This window comes from Notolepis coatsorum, assembly GCF_963971535.1.
Source record: "Notolepis coatsorum genome assembly, chromosome: 1".
Lineage (NCBI taxonomy): Eukaryota > Metazoa > Chordata > Actinopteri > Aulopiformes > Paralepididae > Notolepis > Notolepis coatsorum.
In genome coordinates, this window is record NC_140165.1 from 83453484 (window position 1) to 83477295 (window position 23812).

The 23812-nt window shown below is 41.7% G+C and overlaps 1 protein-coding gene across 3 annotated transcripts in view; it reads right to left on the bottom strand.

The window, feature by feature from the left end:
* camta2 (calmodulin binding transcription activator 2) overlaps positions 1–23812 on the bottom strand; it is a 208073-nt gene that overhangs the window by 169558 nt on the left and 14703 nt on the right. For all 3 annotated transcript variants that reach the window (XM_084332709.1, XM_084332710.1, XM_084332708.1), the window contains exons 3-8: positions 22266–22369; positions 4394–4461; positions 1276–1411; positions 1050–1121; positions 329–476; positions 4–147 (exon numbers count right to left, since the gene is read on the bottom strand). In XM_084332709.1, coding sequence (XP_084188835.1) covers positions 4–147; positions 329–476; positions 1050–1121; positions 1276–1411; positions 4394–4461; positions 22266–22369 — 672 coding nt within the window. The remainder of the gene's footprint in view (positions 1–3; positions 148–328; positions 477–1049; positions 1122–1275; positions 1412–4393; positions 4462–22265; positions 22370–23812) is intronic.

A 23812-nucleotide genomic window follows, 5' to 3' on the forward strand; every position in this document is an offset into this window, starting at 1 on the left:
TACCTAGCGCTGCAGTACACAGACAGCTGTGTGTCCTCGGCTGGGGTTTGGTATGTTGTGTCTCGAGGATCTGCTGGACCAGCTGCTCTATGGTGAAGTCTGGAGACAAACCATTTCCTACTCCACAAGACCACTTTATACTGTGGACTGAGAGAGAGAGAGAGAGAGAGAGAGAGAGAGAGAGAGAGAGAGAGAGAGAGATACTTTATACTGTGAACTGAGTGAGAGAGAGAGAGAGAGAGAGAGAGAGAGAGAGAGAGAGAGAGAGAGAGAGAGAGAGAGAGAGAGAGAGGAGGGAGACACGTGTTGTATTTGTGTGTGATCTTACACATGGGCTTCAGCTGGTTCAGTAGATCATCTCTGTTCCATCTCAGACTGTCATGGCGGTTTGCCACGGCACACAGCAGCGGACCACATTTCCCAGAATCCTCCAGTGACGGCACGTTCAGATAGTGGACCAGCACGATGTCTGGATTCTGGGCAACACACACACACACACACACACCACACACCACACAACACACACACACACACACACACACACACACACACGTATTAATTTACTTTATTTAGATTCTCTGAAGATTATTGAGGGTGGAGCCTCATTAGAGATAAGGGATCCTCCTTTCGTCACTCAGAAGTTTATTGCTTTAAGGCAAGCCCCGCCCCCTTCACCACAACATCCGGTCTACTTCACTTCTTTTTTTCCACCCCTCCCCCCTCCTCCTCCTCCCCCTCCCTCCTCCCCCCTCCCCCTCCCCCCTCCCTCCTCCTCCCTCCCTCCTCCCCCTCCCTCCTCCTCCCCCTCCGTTTGTTTAGGAGCGCTTTGTAAATAAACATATATTGTAAATATATATATATATTGATCTTGGCAGCAGACTTCTTCATAGAGAGTACAGTGAGATGGGTACTGTAGGTTTCACCAGTAATACATCTAAGAGCAGAGTGATATATAGCATCTAAGGGCTTAAGAGAAAGACAAAGAGAGACAAAGAGAGAGAGACAGACACAGAGAAAGAGAGAGAGAGAGAGACACACACAGATCTTACCTGCAGTAGCCAGTAGCATCGTCTGTGGAATGTTGGCACGATGGAGGAATGGACATAGCAGCCGTACAGGCACTGTTACCATGGAGACAACACAGACACACCTTAATGAAGATACAATCACTTACTCTCATTAGTTAAAGATAGGGTAGCTCATTTATTGACAACAATGTAGGTAATATTTGGTGACATTCTCTTTATACTGTATCCCAACAGCTGCCAAAAATACCTCCACGCCCTGGACCTTGAGTTTCATGTGGTCTTCTCTTGTCGTCTTTCCATCCTTTCTTTTCTTCCAGCAGAATCCATCCTTCCTATACTTCACCTTCTTACGATTATAAAGAACAATACTGCCATTCTGAGGCCTGGAGAGAGAGCGAGAGAGAGAGAGAGAGAGAGAGAGAGAGAGAGAGAGAGGGGGAAAGAGAAAGGGGGAGAGAGAGAGAAAATTAGGAGAGAGCAGAGGGAGAGAGAGATGAGAGAGATAGAAGACAGGAGAAAATAGTAAATTTCTTGGTCGATTAATCAGTTGGTCAGTCAATGTTAGTGGATGTTTAGTCGTTTTCTTCTATCCTCTGCATGACTGCATGTGGGAAATGCAATTTTATACTAGAAGGACTTCTACATCGATATAACGTTGTAAGTTCATGGTCCAAGCCTTGGCAGCATTAACACAGACACATGATGAGATGGACAAGAATGAAAGACAAATGACAAGTCTGTTCTTATCCTCTCTTTTGAATCGACCAGTGCGGCGCCCGTTTGAAGCATGACCGTTCGGAGTGCGCATATCTGTTGGGACCATGAGCTGAAACTACTGTTAACACTTTGAGTGCCAGCAGGGGGCGCACAGGTTAGGTCTAGATTGCCAGCGCTCTATTCAATGAGAAGGCGAGCACATTTGCGAATGCGTAAACTATGTCTTAAATGATGGCTATGTGTCTAATACGCCCGTCGCTTATCAATGACTTGTTTGCAGTCAACAACATTGTCGAAACGGATTGTTTTTTCATCTGTACATTTCCGTTTTATACCATTTTGAAAAACCCTCGTTTTTGGACATTTCCAAAAAAAATAAAAGATTCCACAGGAATAGCTCTTTAGTGGAATACACAAAAAACGTTGTCATTTTTCAGCCTATTTATGAATAGTTTTCAAATAAGATTATCGATAGTATATGTGTACTTATGCATGCTAGAGAAGCGGGCTGAAAAATGTATTATCTATTTCCTGATCAGCGCGCACACACACACACACACACACACACACACACACACACACACGGCCCACGTTGATATATCTGTGAAAAAAGCTCTGATTATCCCAAGACTGGTCAAATAGATTCCTTACCTCAGATCAGATGTTCTCCAAAAAGATTATTCCAATTCCTGATCGCCATTCCAAATATCGATCGGGTTTATTGATCCAACGCTGGGTGCTCGAAACACATAATCCACGCTGTTCTGAGGGACCACAAAGACTGCAATCGGCTCGGATTACATGCCTGAGAAGTAAAATGTGGATTCCGGATTTTCTTTTCCCCATTCTTTTTCATTGACTCCATTCCAATGGGTGCATTATCATCCGGGAGACGATAGGGGGCGGTATTTTCCCTGTTCGAGCTCAGAGAGAATCCCAATGGTAACGTGAGGCTAGATTGATGAAAAATGTATGGAAATCGCTAATAAAAAAAATTACGATTAAATAACGAGTTTCTTGTTGTTGGCACTCAAAGTGTTAAGGCTCGTGAAGTACACCGCTGTGAAGGAAGGGTGCACTGCATTTACAACACAAGACAAAATGCAAGCAACACGACATGTGGCACAATAATCGTTTTATCTCGATTATCTTGTTTTCATCATTGTGGGAAGGCAAAATCCTAATTGAAATTTGATTAATCGCCCAGCCCTAGCCCACAGCATTTGAGCAAACGTTAAGGGCTCGATATAGCAAACCTGTATGAATATCAAACATGCGAAAAAGTCACTTTTCTCTGCTAGTTCCAGAGATGCTCTGGACCAAATTGGTGACGTTTGCTCAAGATTTATAGCGAAATAACTGCTTTGGAGAAAAAAATTCAATGGTGGAGATTCTATCTAGACACAGATGGCCATGGCTTACAGGGATAGATTTGTCTGGACCCACAGAATCCAAGAAATAAGATAATTTTGTTTCAGAGAGTTACGGTTCAAAAGTTACAGGGCAAAATGTAAAGTTTGTTGTTATAGCGCCTAGAGATGTGAACGACACAATTTCTTGCTAGTCAAAGTATGGGAGGCCTCTAGCTGAACGTATGGGAGGCCTCTAGCTGAACGTATGGGAGGCCTGTAGCTGAACGTATGGGAGGCCTGTAGCTGAACGTATGGGAGGCCTCTAGCTGAACGTATGGGAGCAGCTAGCTGAACGTATGGGAGGCCTCTAGCTGAACGTATGGGAGGCCTCTAGCTGAACGTATGGGAGGCCTCTAGCTGAACGTATGGGAGGCCTCTAGCTGAACGTATGGGAGGCCTCTAGCTGAACGTATGGGAGGCCTCTAGCTGAACGTATGGGAGGCCTGTAGCTGAACGTATGGGAGGCCTGTAGCTGAACGTATGGGAGGCCTCTAGCTGAACGTATGGGAGGCCTCTAGCTGAACGTATGGGAGGCCTCTAGCTGAACGTATGGGAGGCCTCTAGCTGAACGTATGGGAGGCCTCTAGCTGAACGTATGGGAGGCCTCTAGCTGAACGTATGGGAGGCCTCTAGCTGAACGTATGGGAGGCCTCTAGCTGAACGTATGGGAGGCCTCTAGCTGAACGTATGGGAGGCCTCTAGCTGAACGTATGGGAGGCCTCTAGCTGAACGTATGGGAGGCCTCTAGCTGAACGTATGGGAGGCCTCTAGCTGAACGTATGGGAGGCCTCTAGCTGAACGTATGGGAGGCCTCTAGCTGAATGTATGGGAGGCCTCTAGCTGAACGTATGGGAGCAGCTAGCTGAACGTATGGGAGGCCTCTAGCTGAACGTATGGGAGGCCTCTAGCTGAACGTATGGGAGGCCTCTAGCTGAACGTATGGGAGGCCTCTAGCTGAACGTATGGGAGGCCTCTACCGCCAAACTGTCCAATCCTCCTTTGCAATATTGCAAAGATCTGGCCCTCTCTTGCACACCTGAATCCCCCTATGATTATTAGTCAACTGATAATGACTTAGTTCTCAGCCCTAGTGTGTACCAAGATTAACTATAGTTGTGATGAACATACAGTAAGTGTAAGTGTGTGTGTGTGTGTGTGTGTGTGTGTGTGTGTGTGTGTGTGTGTGTGTGTGTGTGTGTGTGTGTGTGTGTGTGTGTGTGTGTGTGTGTGTGTTACCTGGTCTTCAGTGTGCATGAAAGCCACTCGTCATGTCTGTCAAATGAAATCAGGTAGGACGCTATCTCCTAGAGAGAGAGACAGAGGGAGACACATAGAAAGAGAGAAAGAGACACAGACAGAGAAAGAAAAAAGAGACAGAGAAAACAGATGAGTCTTTATTGCTTAGCAGAAAACTGCCTTATTCTCAATATAAGACTTTTATTTTTGTATTACCATATTGTCCTTACCCTTTGGAGGCCAAACCCGAGATAAGTCGGGTTAACTCGCCATGCTCTGGGCGCCAAACCCGAGAAATCCCGGGTTTTAATCGATATTTCTTTTATTCGCTATATCCATTCATTTTTCATCCATCCAGCCCGACGTTATCATTTGGGAATGGGTCTGAGCTCGCAAAGGGCAAATACCACCGCCTAAAGCAACTCACTGACGATCACCGTGTTATTTAGATCTATTGCTATTATATTTGATATATTTTAAGCACTCGCAAATAAGTCCTATCCTACATTGGATAAAGCACTGGCGCTGAAGGGCCATCAGCACCCTCTGCTCTTGGCGCCGGAAGTGTTAATATGAGTGTTTTTATTATTGAATTGTCTAGAATATAAGACAGTGTTTTTATTACCGTATTGTCCTGAATATAAGACAGTGGTTTTATTACAGCATTACCGTTAATATGAGTGTGTTTTTCTTACCGTATTGTCCTGAATATAAGACAGTGTTTTTATTACCTTATTGTACTGATTATAAGACAGTGGTTTTATTACTATATGTGACCCGACGCAGTCTAGGTCAGGTTGTTAACTCATTGACCGCCATGCATTAGCCTCATCCTGTAGTAGCTACCGCCAGCGCTGTAAACGGTGGGAGTCGCTCACCTTGTTTGCAGGGCTATAACTATTTAAATATTATAGCTATATATGCAATACTATGGCCCATTTGACATCGAGTATCTATCGTTCATGATGTGAAAAAGGAATATCTTTTCCATCCATACATTGTCGTTTTATACCGTGGTGAATATTAAGTATAGTTTTAGAGTGGTCTGGGGTAATTCCTGGGTGGCTAGTAATAGGCCGTGACGCATATTATACTTAATCCATTGGCATTTCGTCCCTATACACGCTACAAACATAAAAAATTTAAAAATTCAACTTGCTGTGCTAGAGGGTAGACGCACGCTCCCTGTGCTCCCGACGCCAATCTTATTATACCAACTTAATGCTTGCCTAAATAATTGACTAATGTCACTGTTACACTGAACCCGCCTTGCCTGCTTAGACATTTTGTTTATTGTCGGATTTAATATAAATGTTATTTATTAAATGAGTAAAGGACTACGAAGCAAAGGCCCTCCCGACACTCAAGCACATATACAGCCAAGACGACGGATACGTCACACGCCAACAGTCATGACAGACTCAGGGGAATTAAATCTTGGTGACCTAATGAAGGCAATTAAAGACGGGACTGATGTCTCAAACGGAATCGCCAAACAAGTGGATAAAATCCAATCTGCCTCGACAGCCATGGATGGCAAGCTGACAGGTTTGACAACAAGAGTCGATACTATGGAACAGCGGATCAGTGACGTGCAGGACCAGACCCAACACTCTGACAGTCGACTTCACAAATTAGAAAAAGAAATCATATACCTGACGGAGAAGAATACTGATCTGGAGAACCGCAGTAGAAGGTTTAATCTTAAAATCCACGGTCTTCCCGAGGGGAGAGAAGGTCCCGACCCAATCGCCTTTTTCGAGACTTTCTTTTCTAACTTGTTCGGCTCTGACGCTCCCCTCCCGAGGCGTATTGAGCTACAAGCAGCGCACCGCGCCCCAAACACGCACGCCCAGCCGCAGGCCGGCCCGCCTCGTAATGTTTGGGTTCGCTTTCTCCGTCTACAGGAGAAGAATAAAATTCAACAGCTGGCCAGGGAAAAGCGCTCCCTCACGTTTGAAAAACGCCAAAATCCCAATCTTCCAAGACATTCCACCGGCTATTCAGAAAAAGAGGAAAGAAATGTTTCTCGAGGCCAAAATCGTCCTACAAGACAATGGCATTGTCTACAGAATGCGCTGGCCCTCATCGTTACAGATCGACTTCAAAGGGAAGCAAATAATGTGTCATTCAAAGGAGGACGCTGATTTATTTCTCAAAGAGAACAATCCCCATCAAAAAGCGAATAAAAGTGGCCCAGCAACTGTTGAAGACTAAGGCCAGTAACCAACAGCGGACAACCGACGGATCAGCTAAGTGACTGTTTCTTCTCTTTATTTTATTTTTTCACCTATAGGCTATGCTTAGTACTAATATTGGAGGAGAAACTATCACTAAAGAACTGCATAGGAGCCTACTGAATATTTATACTAATATATTTAATTAATGATCTACTGCGTTGAATTAGAGCAGTCAACTTGGTTATGTTTAGCGGTAGCTGTTTGATCAATATGTGCAGTGCAGCTGAATGGTTTCGTTCCGTTTGTCAACCCTGTCCTACTAGGTTAATGTAGCGGGTTTTTTATTATTATTATTATTATTATTATTATTATTATTATTATTATTATTATTATTATTATTATTATTATTATTATTATTATTATTATTATTATTATTATCATGATCATTATCACTTGTTTTCCTTTTTTAAATTTATTTGTATTATTATTGCAGCTTGTTATTATGCGTTTTCGCGTGACAATTAAATAAAGTATGCAAACTCTGTGATTCAAGTATAATAATAGTCTATTAAATCGAATATTGTAAAAACTGCAGTTTGTCACACTAATCTTCTTAGTTTCAAGGCGCATTGCATGCACATAGCCTTATACGTCGACGCCGTGATCTGAGGTCCGATGACCGGGCCTGACTGGGCCGCGCACACGGCCTAACAGACTCATAATATTAATTTAGCAAAGATATATGGCTTAGGTATTTTGAAACATTGTCACAAGAGCCCAGACGGTTGTTCTTGACTTTGTCTCACAGACCAAAACTCATTAACTACTATAGGGTTTAATGCTGCACGTCAATCTGCCGAACTTAACAAGGCTAACACATTATCTTGAATCTTGTGTTGGCATGCTTTTGTAGGTGTGTGTGTGTGTTTGTGCATTCAGGCATATCTACTTATTATTTCATCTAAAGCCTACTTGTGTGTGTGTGTGTGCACACATGCATATCTACTTCCTATTATTTAATCTAAAGCCTATTTGAGTACTGTTGACATATACTTGTGGCCATAATGTTATTGGCTCTCCAAGAATGTGAGTTTTTGACAATTAGGGTGGTGTTATGCACATGGCTACATGAATGTGTGTGAGTGCACATGCATTCGTGGAGTGTGTGTGTATGTGCGTGTGTGTGTGAATGCACAGTATAAGCATGCATTTATTATTATTTCACCTAAAAGCCCATTTATAGCGTATGTATGTGCAGCATGTAGGAATGCATTTAATTTATTTAGCTTAAAGCCCCACTGCATTTGTAAGTGCAATACGAATACTGCATTTATTATTTCATCTAAAGCCTTTTTCTTTTTTCTTTCTTTATATATTTTTTGCATATGCTTGGGCAGCAGGTGCAAGCACGCACTTATTATTATTTCACCCAAAGCCCACATGCGTGTATGTGCAGCATTAATGCAGGCATTCATTATTATTTCTCTTAAAGCCCATTTACTGCATATACACGTGCAGTGCAATGCACTCACTTATTATTTCATTTAAAGCCTGCTAATTATGTTACATTTACTTGTGGCCATGTCTGATGTCATAGCTTCAGTTTAATTAGGTTTAGTTTAAAAAGTTGTAAACATTTCTCTGCCGGACAGAGACCACGAAAATCGGGAGACACAGGGGTGACAACATGCACATCCCACACCAGGTGGGATGGTTAGTTTATGCTTTGCATTGTTGTCAACTAATGTATGTTTTGTTGGATGTGTCTGTCTCTCTCTGTCTCTCTCTTGTTCTCTCTCTCCCCCTCTTTCTTTCTCTCTCCCCTCCACCCCCTCCCCCTTTTTTGTTTTCTGTTGTTGCTCTTTGTTTTCTGTTTTATCTCCTTTGTATACAATGCGGACACTAGGTCACGATAACACATTTTGCTGGGCGATTAATTGTCCCAGAAAATATTGCGATAAGCGATATTATTGCGGTTTTGAGAGATCTTTTTTTTGAGAAATGTATTTCCCAAACGTTTTCAATTAACCTTTTTATTTTTTTTACTAATATAATAATAGCATAATAATGCAAGGAAACCGTTTCAAAGTGCAATAAACCTTTATTTAACATTGGAAGACATTTTAAATATCCTAAATAAAAAAATGCTCAGTTTGATTGTTTATTATAAAACAAACTGAAACTGGAAACAAGCCCTCTGTCTGGCTTTTTGTGTCATCCTTTTAACATGTACATGTATTATTAACACTTTGATCGCCATGGTTAAATTCATAATTTACCATCCCTAGTCAGCTCTATTTGTCTATGGAGAAGTTCCCCTTCTTTGCAGGGCTATAACTTTTTAAATTCTATTGCTAAATTGACATTATTATGGCCCATTCAATGTCCTATATCCATTGTTCAGGGTGTAGCAACGTTATACTTTTTCATTCACATATTCATACTAAGATATGGTCTAAAGCAGACCTGGGCATTGTACGGCCCGATGATTCTGACCGGCCCGCGAAAGATTATATAGTTTTTTTTTTATTTATTTTTTTTTCATGTCAACGTTCACACGCACAATATACGCTTACCTAGGATTTGACTTGATTCAACAACAAAGCAGTCGGGGCAAGCCGAAAACGGTCGAAAGTGTGGTTATTTGAAGTTTGGATTTCTTTTTTCACAACTGAGGTACTGTAGGTAGATTACATTTTTTGAGACTAAAGTACAGAAAAAAGGTACCGTTGGGTACCGGTATCGATTCACAGGTACCGGTACCGTATCGGTTCAAATGTGAACGGTACCCATCCCTACTGAACACACAACTGCAGGGCAAGGGCATTTTTGCTCATGAAATGCATAGCCATGTGAAAGCCTTCATGACAAAGTTGCAATTAATTTGAAGGCAACTAGGCAGCAACAATCTCAAACACATGAAAACCCTGAAAGAAGTCAAACCATCAGCTGATCACCGGCACAGGTACTCATCCATGTTGGGAGCACTGCATGATGAATTTTCAAGGTGTTTTCAAGATTTCAAAAAGGTTGAGGATGAAATGCAGCTGGTTTCCTCTCCAGGGACGTGCACAGGACTTTAGAAAGGCAGGTGCCCAATAGGAGAAAAGGGCAAAAAGTATGAAATGTAATTTTTGGGGTTAATACGAGTCTATGGTACATTCAGTTTCACCACTAGATGTCACCAAAACTACATAATGTCCCTTTAATAACACTATGTAGCCTGCCTGCCTGCGAGAGAGAGATGTTTCACATTTTGTTTATCATTTTGGAAATAAATTCTATTTGAATAAATGATATTTTTGAAAGCTAACCTCACCTTTTAATTGCCAAATAATAACATACACTCTTACCAGGGGTCAAAACAATGCCATTTACTGCTTTTTATATAGAAATAAAATGTATATTATGCAAAATTGAGTTTGGAATTTTGGCCCGGCCCTCCAACATATTTTCAGTTGTTCATTCGGCCCCCCGGAAAAATAATTGCCCACCCCTGGTCTAAAGTATAAGTATGTTTTTAACGTTTTCTGCAGCTTTCTCCAGAACTTGATTTATAGCCCCAAATGCATTATATTGATGATCAAATACAGTTTGGTAGCGATCGGTGCCAGATAAAAAATTTCAACTGGAGGTGGTTCTAGAAGTTACTACTTATCATCTGATGTTGACCGGATGGGCGGGGGGTCATTTATAATTCCGTGGGCAACGTTATATCATTCACCTAGTGTGGGTCATATGATCATCAGAGCAGTTTATATGGAACACGTTAGAAAATAACGCTGGATCTTACCGTATCTTCCTCGCGCCGTTGGACGATCAGCTTGGAGTAGACAGTTTTTTCGATTATGGGATGTTGATCTAGATGAACCATTTCCAGGTTGTATAATACTATATACGTCCAAATAACGTTGTTTATTGAGTTAGGGCGAGAAAACGATAAAAACATACTTATACTTTAGACCATATTTTAGTATGAATATGTGAATGAAAAAGTTTAACGTTGCTACACCCTGAACAATACATATAGGACATTGAATGGGCCATAATAATGGCAATTTAGCAATAGAATTTAAAAAGTTATAGCCCTGCAAAGAAGAGGAACTTCTCCATAGACAAATAGAGCTGGCGAGGGATGGTAAATTATGAATTTAACCCATGGCGATTAAAGTGTTAATCTTTATTTAGCAGTCCAGTTTCTCCGGGCAGTAGCGAGTAACTACTTGGGTCTAAAAATAGCTACACTACAAAGAACGCTACTTGGATAAAAGGAGCAACACTATTGAGAAATGTAGTTAAGCTATGTGGCGTTGCTAGTGCCCCACGGAGCTCCCGTGCTGTACTCTGTAGTAAGGCCAGTGGCCCCCCACACGGAGAGTGACTGACAAGGGGTACTGGTTCCGCCTCATTAAAACAAACGCGCAAATAGCAATTAATCGCGCCCGTCAAAATCATTGCATTCATTTTAATTATCGCGCCGATTAATCGATTTATTGCTTATAGCAGCAGGCCTAGCGGACACAGTTTGTATTTATTCAATGCGCTCACCTCACCTCTACCTCAATTTTTATTTATCTCTTAGATGTGATCTATGAGTAACCCTAATGTATTTCAAAGAGGATCAGTCGGGGCTCCTATTAGGATGGTGAGTTGGAATGTGCATGGACTCGGAGGGCTACTGAAACGAGCCAGAGTGCTGTCACACCTTAAGAGCCTTAACACCGACATTGCTTTCCTGCAGGAGACTCACTTGCGTCTAAATGAGTCTAACAGAATGAGCAAACCCTGGATTGGACACATTTTCCATTCTGCCTTTAACAGCAAATCCAGGGGCGCCTCATTTTGGTCAACAAGCAAATTCAGTTCTCCCCGGCACAGACTATCTCCGACCCAGAAGGCCAATATGTTATAGTGAGTGGGAACCTATATCAGACTCCAGTAGTTCTGGTGAGTGTCTATGCCCCTAACTGGGACAATCCAAATTTCATGACATCCCTCTTCTCTAAAATTCCTAATTTGGACAATCATAATCTTATCTTGGGGGGTGATCTGAATCTTGTGATTGACCCTAAGGCAGACCGCTCTCACCCTAAAACATTAATACCCTCGGCCATGTCAAAGACATTGTCATCCATTATGAGTCAGCTGGGTTGTATAGACCCGTGGCGATTTCTTCATCCGTCTGCAAAGGAATTCTCTTTTTTTCTAAGGTCCACCAATGCTACTCTCGTATCGATTACTTCTTTGTAGACAAAGCTCTTCTCTCTTCTGTTAAGTCCACCGAATACTCTGCCATTATTATATCGGACCACGCACCTCACATCTTAGACTTGAGACTTTTGCCCAATACAAGAAGACAATGGAGGTTCAATATAGGATTGCTAGCCGATGACAAGTTCTGTGATTTTATCATGGAAAAGATCAATATTTATCTGGAGTTTAACAGGAATGACTCAACGTCACCCTCTTTGCTGTGGGAAGCTTTAAAAGCCTCAATGAGGAGAGATTATGTCATATAGTGCCTATATGTCCAGGAAGAGTAAGCAGCAACAACAAGAGCTAATTGATGCAATCCTCAGCATAGATAGAGTATGCCAGATCCCCCAGCCCAGAGCTATATGCCAGCAGAGTGAAGGTGCAAACAGAATTTGATTTACTTTCCACAAGCAAAGGAGAATATCTTCTCAGACAGACTAAAGGCACATACTATGAGTATGGCGATAAAGCTAGCCGACTACTGGCTCTCCAACTTAAGCGTCAGTCAACCTCACGTTATTTCTCAAGTCTATGACTCCGGTCATTCTCTAACCAACGACCCCTCTGAGATAAATTCAGTCTTCACTTCTTTCTATTCAAATCTCTATAAATCCGAACCACCTGCCAATAACACTAGAATGGAAACTTTTTTTGATGGTCTAGATTTCCCCACTATAGATCCGAACTGTAAGAATAGCTTGGAGAGTCCTATACAATTAGAGGAAATTGTTTCTTGTCTTAAATTAATGCAAAACAACAAAGCACCAGGCCCAGATGGTTTCCCGGTTGATTTTTATAAGAAGTTTCCTCAGTTATTCGCCCCCTTATTATTAGACATGTTTAATTACTCATTGGAACAAGGCTCCCTCCCTCCACTTCTGAATCAGGCCACAATCTCACTCATACTCAAGAAAGACAAGAAACCAGAAGAGTACAGCAGCTGGAGACCAATACGTTTGTTGAATTCAGACGTAAAGCTGCTGGCGAAAGTTCTGGCACACCGTTTGGACCCTTGTCTCCCAGATATTATTTCTGAAGACCAAACAGGCTTTGTCAGGGGAAGGCAACTATCAACCAATATCAGTAGGCTGTTAAATATTGTGCTCTCCCCTGACAACTCGCAAACGGCGGAACTGGTTATTGCACTGGACGCAGAAAAGGCTTTCGACCGCGTTGAGTGGGAGTATTTGTTCTCAGTTTTAGGGAAATTTGGTTTCGGGACGAAATTTATCTCTTGGATACAACTTCTATACTCCGCCCCTACTGCCTGTGTAATCACCAATTCTCAGAGGTCTGATTATTTCCCCTTAATGAAAGGAACACGACAAGGCTGCCCACTCTCTCCTCTGCTCTTTGCCTTAGCAATTGAACCATTATCAATCGCCCTCAAGTCCTCCCTGCTTTTCACTGGCATTTATAGAGCTGGACGGGGACATCGGGTAGCTCTCTATGCTGACGACCTCTTGCTCTATGTCTCGGATCCCTGATCTCACCTGGTCGGGGACTGACCTTTAGATTTATCTGTCTAGTTTAGTTAGGATGTCTATTTTCCCCCATGTCTGCTTTTTTGCAGCACCACAAACATGGGAACTCATGGCGATTAAAGTGTTAATCTTTATTTAGCAGTCCAGTTTCTCCGGGCAGTAGCGAGTAACTACTTGGGTCTAAAAATAGCTACACTACAAAGAACGCTACTTGGATAAAAGGAGCAACACTATTGAGAAATGTAGTTAAGCTATGTGGCATTGCTAGTGCCCCACGGAGCTCCCGTGCTGTACTCTGTAGTAAGGCCAGTGGCCCCCCACACGGAGAGTGACTGACAAGGGGTACTGGTTCCGCCTCATTAAAACAAACGCGCAAATAGCAATTAATCGCGCCCGTCAAAATCATTGCATTCATTTTAATTATCGCGCCGATTAATCGATTTATTGCTTATAGCGGCAGGCCTAGCGGACACAGTTTGTATTTATTCAATGCGCTCACCTCACCTCTACCTCAATTTTTATTTATCTCTTAGATGTGATCTATGAGTAACCCTAATGTATTTCAAAGAGGATCAGTCGGGGCTCCTATTTATCTGTCTAGTTTAGTTAGGATGTCTATTTTCCCCCATGTCTGCTTTTTTGCAGCACCACAAACATGGGAACTCTCTAACTCCTCCCCGCCCCCTTCCCCCCGCTCCCTCCCCCATCTCTCTGAGTGCCTGTCTCCTAGTGCTGACTAAGGTGATGGATGCCTCGGGGTCTTGGCCAAGATTGCAGTGACTGCTCTACATGCACCACCTAACATCTTTTGGCTCATTCTCAGGTTATAAGTTAAACATCAGTAAAAGTGAGTGTTCTCCTATAAATGAGGCAGCTAAGCAAATCCCCCAAAGCTCTTTACCTTTTTGTTTGTCGCAGAACGGTTTCCGTTACCTGGGTATTAACATAGCTCACTCCCTCTCTTCGTTAATTAGGGATAACATCACAAAATTAGTCGTGGATATTAAATCTGATCTGATACGGCGGGACTCTCTCCCTATCTCTTTGGCAGGCAGAATTAGTTTATTTTCCAATCCCTCCCGGTGTTCTTACCCAAATATCTTTTTCAAATGTTAGACAAAACTATTTCTACTTTTATCTGGGCGGGCAAGAGTCCAAGGGCACGCAGAGCGCTTCTCCAGAAAAGCAAAAGTGAAGGTGGTCTTGCACTGCCCAACCTTCTACACTACTACTGGGCAGCAAACCTTCAGATAATTCAGAAATGGTACAATTTCCCTAATCTCAACTGGTGTATAATGGAGAGCCACTCTGCATGTCCGTCATCTTTGATGGCGCTTGTCTGTGCCCCCCTGACCTCTCGTTGTCCTGATCACATAAAAAACCCGGTAGTACTTTCCACACTGAAAATCTGGAACCAGTTTAGGAAACACTTTAGGCTTAAGACAGCTTCCCCACACAGCCGATCTGCAACAATCACCTATTTAAACCTTCCAGCTCAGATACAGCTTTTAACCTATGGAGAGAGAGAGGTTTGACCCGTTTTTTAGACTTATATCTAGAGGGCTCATTTGCCTCTTTCGAAGATCTCCAAGCTAAGTTTAACTTACCCCATTCTCACCTATTCCGTTATCTTCAGGCCTGTGACTACGCTCGTACCCACCTTGTACCTTTTCCACAGTCCCCAACAGGCTCAGTGGTTAACAGGATACTCTCTCTTCCCAAGGCACAAGGTGGGATCTCTACTCTATACAATCTCATATCATCACTGAAAGTGTTCTCGCTTGCAGGGGTTAGAGGTAAATGGGAAGTGGAGCTTGAGCTCGACTTGGCTGATGAACAGTGGGACGAGGCAGTCTTTAGGGTCAATAATACATCATCGTGTGCTCGTCTATGTCTAATTCAGTTCAAGATCTTGCACAGGGTCCATTTTACAAAAGCTAGACTTAACAACCTTTTTCCAGACACGACCGATATCTGTGACAGGTGTGGCCTGTCACCCGCCAATCACACCCATATGTTCTTCTCCTGCCCCAAGCTGGCTGAGTTCTGGTCTTGTTTTTTTCGATACGCTAGGCCGTGCACAGATTTTATTTTTTATTTTATCTCTTCCCACGGCGACTATGGATATGGAATTTCCTTATTTAATTAAAATGTTTACAACAACATGGATGAATGTACTCTGCCAGCATGTTTAATATCCATAATACTAAAGGTTTGACTAAGATTTGTATGACATTTTATTGTAAAAAATAAAATAAAATTTAAATAAAAAAGAATTACCACCATTAGCCTTTTCATGTCACGTGGGAACCACTGCACTAGGCAAAGCCCTAAACATCAACTTAAAGCCATGCCCCTTGGTAGCCATCTTTGGGGTGCCCCTCACACCTGCTGGTTTCTCCAGGAAGGATCTAGACCAGGGGTCTCAAACTCAATTTACCTGGGGGCCGCTGGAGGTAGAGTCTGGGTGAGGCTGGGCCGCATCAAATATTCCACAAAAAAAGGGTTTCAAGTATTCCAAAAAAAAGTACAACTGATCCAATCTTCTCAATCTTTAGCAATAACAATTCAGAACATGAACAGTTCTTCAGAACATGAACGGTTCTTCAGAACATAGGCTTCTCAGTGGTGTCAGTGGACTCATCCACAGTTATGGAAATGCACTGTGCATTTTTTAAATTCTATCACAACGCTGTTTATTCTGGTTGCTGTGCGATCTGAGGGGGATTTGCTTTTGTTTGCCTTCAAACATGGTCTCCATCACTTCAGTCATACATTATTTTATTATGTATGCATCAGAGAGAGAGAATGGCTTCTTGCCACTGAGTGAGGACTTGGTATCTGTATGTCATATATGTCCTGATGAATTGAAAATGGGGGACCCTGATGTAAACAAGACGAAAGTCTTTCTCTGGTCTGCATCCCCTTAACAATTGTGTGTATTGAGCTGTACTGTATTGTACCCATTCTGCAATCTGTTAATACAGTTTTCAATCAATCAATACACGTCAATTCTAGCCTCCGATCCCATGACGTCATTTATCTCCTGCGGAGTGAGGATTATAAAATGAACGCGTTTTAAAGTGTGATGCTGTTTGTCATTTTAACAGCAAATACACTTTCTTAAATTCCATTGTCCCCGACAGAGCGTGTGACGGGGAGCTCGGACGGGATGTGTTTTGCTTGGTGTTATTATAGCATTAGCTGAAAAGCTAGCGTTAGCTACGTTACATCAAATCAGATGATGGCCTGTCCTTTCTCCAGGACCTGACACTCTGTCCGTCTATCAACAATAATGCACCCACGGTGAATCGTATTTAAGTCAAGTAGCTACTGACTAGCGTTAGCTGACTAACGTTATCAAATGTCAATGTGAAAACCTTGCGGGGAAGACGAGCTAGGTCAGCTAGCTTAGCTTGACAACGGTCCCGTGGCTAAAGTTGGTGCTATTCATAATCCAGCAATAATGGCTGCAGACCTGCAAGCAAAGTACAGCAAGTTCCAAGTGCCAAAGGATAAGAGTCTCTGAGGCGGAGTCTCAAAAGAGAATGTTGAATATTTATTTTGCATCGAAAATCACAACATTCGAACGTCACTACTAGCCAGAGTCTCTGCGACTGCTACAGACTGGGTAGCGAGTGCAACACCGTCTAATGTCCGTGCGGATCATTGGAGTAGGGTATATCTGCAGTGCCGCAGCCCCATAAAACGTCCAACTCTCGCGCAACGACTCAGCAAACAGTTGCGTGCGGGCCGCATTAACACTACACTTTGACGTCAAGTAGGGGGCCGCAAAATATCATCCCGCGGGCCGCAAATGGCCCGCGGGCCGTGAGTTTGAGACCCCTGATCTAGACGTTGTAGCCTTCGCCTCACTCATAGCCCGTAGACGTATCCTCCTGCACTGGAAAAGCCCAAGCCCACCGTCCACCACCTCCTGGCTCAAGGACTTGATGTCATATCTTTCATCGGAAAAGGTAAAGTACTCTCTAAGAGGCTCAATTGCCAATTTTTATGATAGATGGCAACCTCTAATCACATTCATAAACACTCTCACATCCCTTGACCCTGACTGATCCTAAAGAAATACTGATCCTAAAGAAATACTCCTTCTCTGAGGTGAGCACCTTAGATACTCTGTTGTAAACTCCGCCCCACTGTATATTCTATCCTGGTTATTTATTATTATTATTATTATTATTATTATTATTATTATTATTATCCATATTATCCATATTATTATTATTATTATTATTATTATTATTATTATTATTATTATTATTATTATTATTATTATTATTATTATTATTATTATTATTATTATTATTATTATTATTATTTTTTTTTTTTGCTTTCTTTTTGCCTGTTTTCGATTTTGTTTCGTTTTTGTCTTTATTGTTTTTTGTCGTCCCTGTTCAATTTCAGTCCTGTCCGTGTCTCGTCATGTCCCATAAAAGCAAAAAAAGAATCATGGTGATATGTTATATATTGATAATCAACCTTTGCTTCTCTGTACCACCTATTTTTCACCAATAAAATATATATATAAAAAAAGAAAAAAAATTCAAATGCATATGATCGGTATATTATGCTCTATCATGCATGCATGAAAGGGGGGGGTCGTTTCTGATTAAATTCTATCACAACGCTGTTTATTCTGGTTGCTGTGCGATCTGAGGGGGATTTGCTTTTGTTTGCCTTCAAACATGGTCTCCATCACTTCAGTCATACATTATTTTATTATGTATGCATCAGAGAGAGAGAATGGCTTCTTGCCACTGAGTGAGGACTTGGTATCTGTATGTCATATATGTCCTGATGAATTGAAAATGGGGGACCCTGATGTAAACAAGACGAAAGTCTTTCTCTGGTCTGCATCCCCTTAACAATTGTGTGTATTGAGCTGTACTGTATTGTACCCATTCTGCAATCTGTTAATACAGTTTTCAATCAATCAATACACGTCAATTCTAGCCTCCGATCCCATGACGTCATTTATCTCCTGCGGAGTGAGGATTATAAAATGAACGTGTTTTAAAGTGTGATGCTGTTTGTCATTTTAACAGCAAATACACTTTCTTAAATTCCATTGTCCCCGACAGAGCGTGTGACGGGGAGCTCGGACGGGATGTGTTTTGCTTGGTGTTATTATAGCATTAGCTGAAAAGCTAGCGTTAGCTACGTTACATCAAATCAGATGATGGCCTGTCCTTTCTCCAGGACCTGACACTCTGTCCGTCTATCAACAATAATGCACCCACGGTGAATCGTATTTAAGTCAAGTAGCTACTGACTAGCGTTAGCTGACTAACGTTATCAAATGTCAATGTGAAAACCTTGCGGGGAAGACGAGCTAGGTCAGCTAGCTTAGCTTGACAACGGTCCCGTGGCTAAAGTTGGTGCTATTCATAATCCAGCAATAATGGCTGCAGACCTGCAAGCAAAGTACAGCAAGTTCCAAGTGCCAAAGGATAAGAGTCTCTGAGGCGGAGTCTCAAAAGAGAATGTTGAATATTTATTTTGCATCGAAAATCACAACATTCGAACGTCACTACTAGCCAGAGTCTCTGCGACTGCTACAGACTGGGTAGCGAGTGCAACACCGTCTAATGTCCGTGCGGATCATTGGAGTAGGGTATATCTGCAGTGCCGCAGCCCCATAAAACGTCCAACTCTCGCGCAACGACTCAGCAAACAGTTGCGTGCGGGCCGCATTAACACTACACTTTGACGTCAAGTAGGGGGCCGCAAAATATCATCCCGCGGGCCGCAAATGGCCCGCGGGCCGTGAGTTTGAGACCCCTGATCTAGACGTTGTAGCCTTCGCCTCACTCATAGCCCGTAGACGTATCCTCCTGCACTGGAAAAGCCCAAGCCCACCGTCCACCACCTCCTGGCTCAAGGACTTGATGTCATATCTTTCATCGGAAAAGGTAAAGTACTCTCTAAGAGGCTCAATTGCCAATTTTTATGATAGATGGCAACCTCTAATCACATTCATAAACACTCTCACATCCCTTGACCCTGACTGATCCTAAAGAAATACTGATCCTAAAGAAATACTCCTTCTCTGAGGTGAGCACCTTAGATACTCTGTTGTAAACTCCGCCCCACTGTATATTCTATCCTGGTTATTTATTATTATTATTATTATTATTATTATTATTATCCATATTATCCATATTATTATTATTATTATTATTATTATTATTATTATTATTATTATTTTTTTTTTTTTTTTGCTTTCTTTTTGCCTGTTTTCGATTTTGTTTCGTTTTTGTCTTTATTGTTTTTTGTCGTCCCTGTTCAATTTCAGTCCTGTCCGTGTCTCGTCATGTCCCATAAAAGCAAAAAAAGAATCATGGTGATATGTTATATATTGATAATCAACCTTTGCTTCTCTGTACCACCTATTTTTCACCAATAAAATATATATATAAAAAAAGAAAAAAAATTCAAATGCATATGATCGGTATATTATGCTCTATCATGCATGCATGAAAGGGGGGGGTCGTTTCTGATTAATTGATTGTCAATAACGGCATTCGTTAGTACAACAGCATACGCTGGTGTATGAAAACAATGGACAACCAAGCTGAAATTGATGTTAAATTGCTCTTACCTGTGGCCGATGAGACTGCAATAAATATTCCAATTATTTGATTGCAATCTGCTAGATCAGTGGTTCTCAACTGGTCTAGCCTCGGGACCCAACATTTTCCTTAGTCATTAAGTCGCGACCCAAATCTTTTAACCACTATGATTTATTTCACTTTTTTTGCAGTAATACACAATCTTTCATGCACTGTTAAAAACATGAAATAAACACAAAAAGGTGCAACAAAAGTGCAACTAGGGATAAAAACCCAATGAAATAAAATAATAATAAATAATATATGCTTCTTAGCAGACTTCTTAGCGTAACATAAAAGACCTAAGTTTGGGGGAACTAATGGGATAACTGGGGTTGCAACAAAAGTGCAACTAGGGCTAAAAACCCAATGAAATAAAATAATAATAAATAATATGCTTCTTAGCAGACTTCTTAGCTTAACATAACAGACCTAAGTTTGGGGGAACTAATGGGATAACTGGGGTTGTAACAAAAGTGCAACTAGGGCTAAAAACCCAATGAAATAAAATAATAATAATAATAAATAATTATGCTTCTTAGCAGACTTCTTAGCTTAACATAACATACCTACAGTAAGTTTGGGGGAACTAATGGGATAACTGGGGTTGCAACAAAAGTGCAACTAGGGCTAAAAACACAATGAAATAAAATAATAATAATTTTTTACCGATACCGATATACCGATATTGTCCAACTCTTAATTTCCGATACCGATATCAACCGATACCGATATATGCAGGGTTTCCCCCCCCCAAAAAACGGAATAATTTCAGGTAATTAACATTACATATCTCTTGTCGTGGAATTAACACAACATTATGCATACTTTTGACAATAAATAAAATCAGAATTTGTTCTTACTTGCTTGCCTGGGTAAATAAAGGTTAAATAAATGTAAAAAAAGAAATAAAAACATTTAAATAAAATTGTTTTTGAAAACCGATACCGATAATTTCCGATATCACATTTTAATGCCAATATCGGTAGGCCGATAATATCAGACATCCCTAATAATAATAATAATAATAATAATAATAATAATAATAATAATAATAATAATAATAATAATAATAATAATAATAATAATAATAATAATAATAATAATAATAATAATAATAATAATAATAATAAATAATATATCCTTCTTAGCAGACTTCTTAGCTTAACATCCCAGGGAACTAATGGGATAACTGGGGATGTTGTTTGCTCCTGACAAGAGTCTCAAAGTCTGGGGTGATGGTAGACAAAGCAACTCTGAGGTCATGCTCAATGTCCAATCTGTTCCTCTGCTTTGTCTTCAGCTGGACCAGAGCTGAGAAGCCACTTTCACAAAGATAGGTAGTGCAATAAAAATATTATAACACATCACACACATCCACGACCCACTCAAAATGGCCCCGCGACCCACTTTTGGGTCGCAACCCACCAGTTGAGAAACACTGTGCTAGATCGTATGTCCATTTGGCCCACGCCATAACCCCCAACAGCATAATGAATCTGGCGTCCCGAAGGCGATTCAATGCGATCGGGTGAATATCTTGATCCACGTTACAAGAAAACTCCGCCCGGATGACTTTCAATGACGCACACCACATACACAGAGTCAGAAAGCAAGTGCGACATCGGCCGCATACCACCAGGTGGCGTATCGGACCGTTGCGATCTCAGACACATTGCCACACAGTACCACAGCATACCTGGATGATTTATGAATGGAAATAGCTAATAAAAGAAATAACGATCCAATAACGAGTATACTCTGCGTTATTCGATTGGCGGGCTATAACGAGTATACTCGTTGTTGGCAGCCATTGAGTTAAGGATCTTGAAATTCCCAAAATGTTGTGCAATTCAGAAATAGGTCGAAATGGAGATATTGGTCATTTTGAGTGCTTTGAAATGTTCTCCATCTGTCTCCTTATTTGCAAAACTTAAGACGACTTGTAAATAAGTAAATTATTGTTAGATAGTGCGGCTGTATTATTTCCAACGCTGCATACAGAACTACAGTTGTGTCGGAGGGGAGTGGCTAAGTACTTTCGGTGTCAAGTGTCGGAGACGAACAAAGATGACAGCTACCAGATCCAAAAGGAAACGATTGAAGATTGCTCAACAAGACCTAAGGTCTGTGTCTGGTCACATGTTTTGTAGAAATGTGTTGCAAAACTGTGCATTGAAATGTCTGTAAAGTCTCGACGACGTTGAAAATGAGGGTGACCTCAATTGTAATTTCGAGAATAAATAAAGGTTATGATGATGATGATGATATTGTCCCAAATACTCTTCATCCCCCCCCCCCTCCCTCTCTCTCTCTCTACCTCGTTAGTATTCCATCTCAGTCGTTCTTTGGGCAGCGTGGAGGAGCGAGGCAGACAATCCAACAACTTGTTAGGAAGAAACACCTTCATCTGGCCCTTATTATCTAAGAATGAGAGAGAGGGAGAGAGAGAGAGAGAGAGAGAGAGAGAGAGAGAGAGAGAGAGAGAGAGACAGAGACAGAGACAGAGACAGAGACAGAGACAGAGAGAGAGAGAGAGAGAGAGAGAGAGAGAGAGAGAGAGAGAGAGAGAGAGAGAGAGAGAGAGAGAGAGAGGGGGGGGGGTGAGGGAGAGGAAGGGGAAGATAAATGTGTCAGTTGTCATGGTTACTAGCCAGTGACATCAGAGTGTGGTGATTCGTTTCCAGTGGCAGCCATGTTTTCTCCACTTCACAGATCCATTGTACCGCTCCAGAAACAGGGTTTTTATTGTTTGGAAATGCGGTAAAAATTACTTTTGTTGACAAGTTTGTGATCTCAGAAATCATGCAACACACAACTAGGCATGGGCATGAGTAATTGATTACTTGCCGTTTCAACTGAACTTGAGTGGTTTTTGATTCGTTTAAATTTTTTTGTTACCAAGTGCATCCACTAAGATTGCTTGTTTTTGCCTCTGAAACAGAGATCTTGCACTGAGATCTTGCTCTCAAATCCCACAAGGTGTGAGTTGTTGCAGGAAGACAACAGTGGAAGCCTGAGAGAGTTGGAGAGGAGTTAACGTTACCGTGAAAGGTTTGTTTTGCGTTGGAACACAGCGAGCTAAAACAGATAGAAACAGCGGTTCGTGTTTGTACATTTCCAAATTGTGCCAAAACAACATGTCGCGCACTTTATGTAGCGTTCATAGACTAGTATTGATTATGGACCCGCTGAACTTGTGGCTAGCTAACTGTTAAAACACATTGGGGACGAAGCATATATATATCCGGCTTTCGAATCCATGCGTTGTGGACAGAATCACAGAGATATCCGTGGGAAGTTGTTATTGCTTTTATTCCATTTTAATAACCTGTTCAAGGTCGCCGAGCGGCACTGCAGATTTTCCCTACTCTATGAATTCGACAATGTGCAATACCGGCCAGATCCTCTTAGGGGCGCTACTGCAATGTGCCCTGTGGGCGAACGGATCAGTCTCTTTGTTTTCTTTCAACAGAGATTTGAGTAGCACGATTCTGGATCTGCAGCCTGTAGCTTGGATTACGTTTCGAATCGCAGATTTCACCATGCAATAAGGGGATTTATCATCAGCCAATGGACATATCGATCTACCAGATGGCGATCGATAACGGGGAAATGCTCGGGGGGATCCCACCGGCTCATGGTAAGATCTTTTTCAGGTAAATTACAGCCCGATCAGAGCTTGCTATGATACTCAACCAGCCGACCAGCGTATGTGGCTACTTAGACGAACACGGTTATTGGTAATCAATAATAATAAACGACGTCTCCCGCCCCCCCCCCCCCCCCCCCCTTTCATGCATACATGCTTTGGGATCGTCCGGATCATATGCAGTTTGAGTTATTTCTGTAGCATCTGTAAAACGG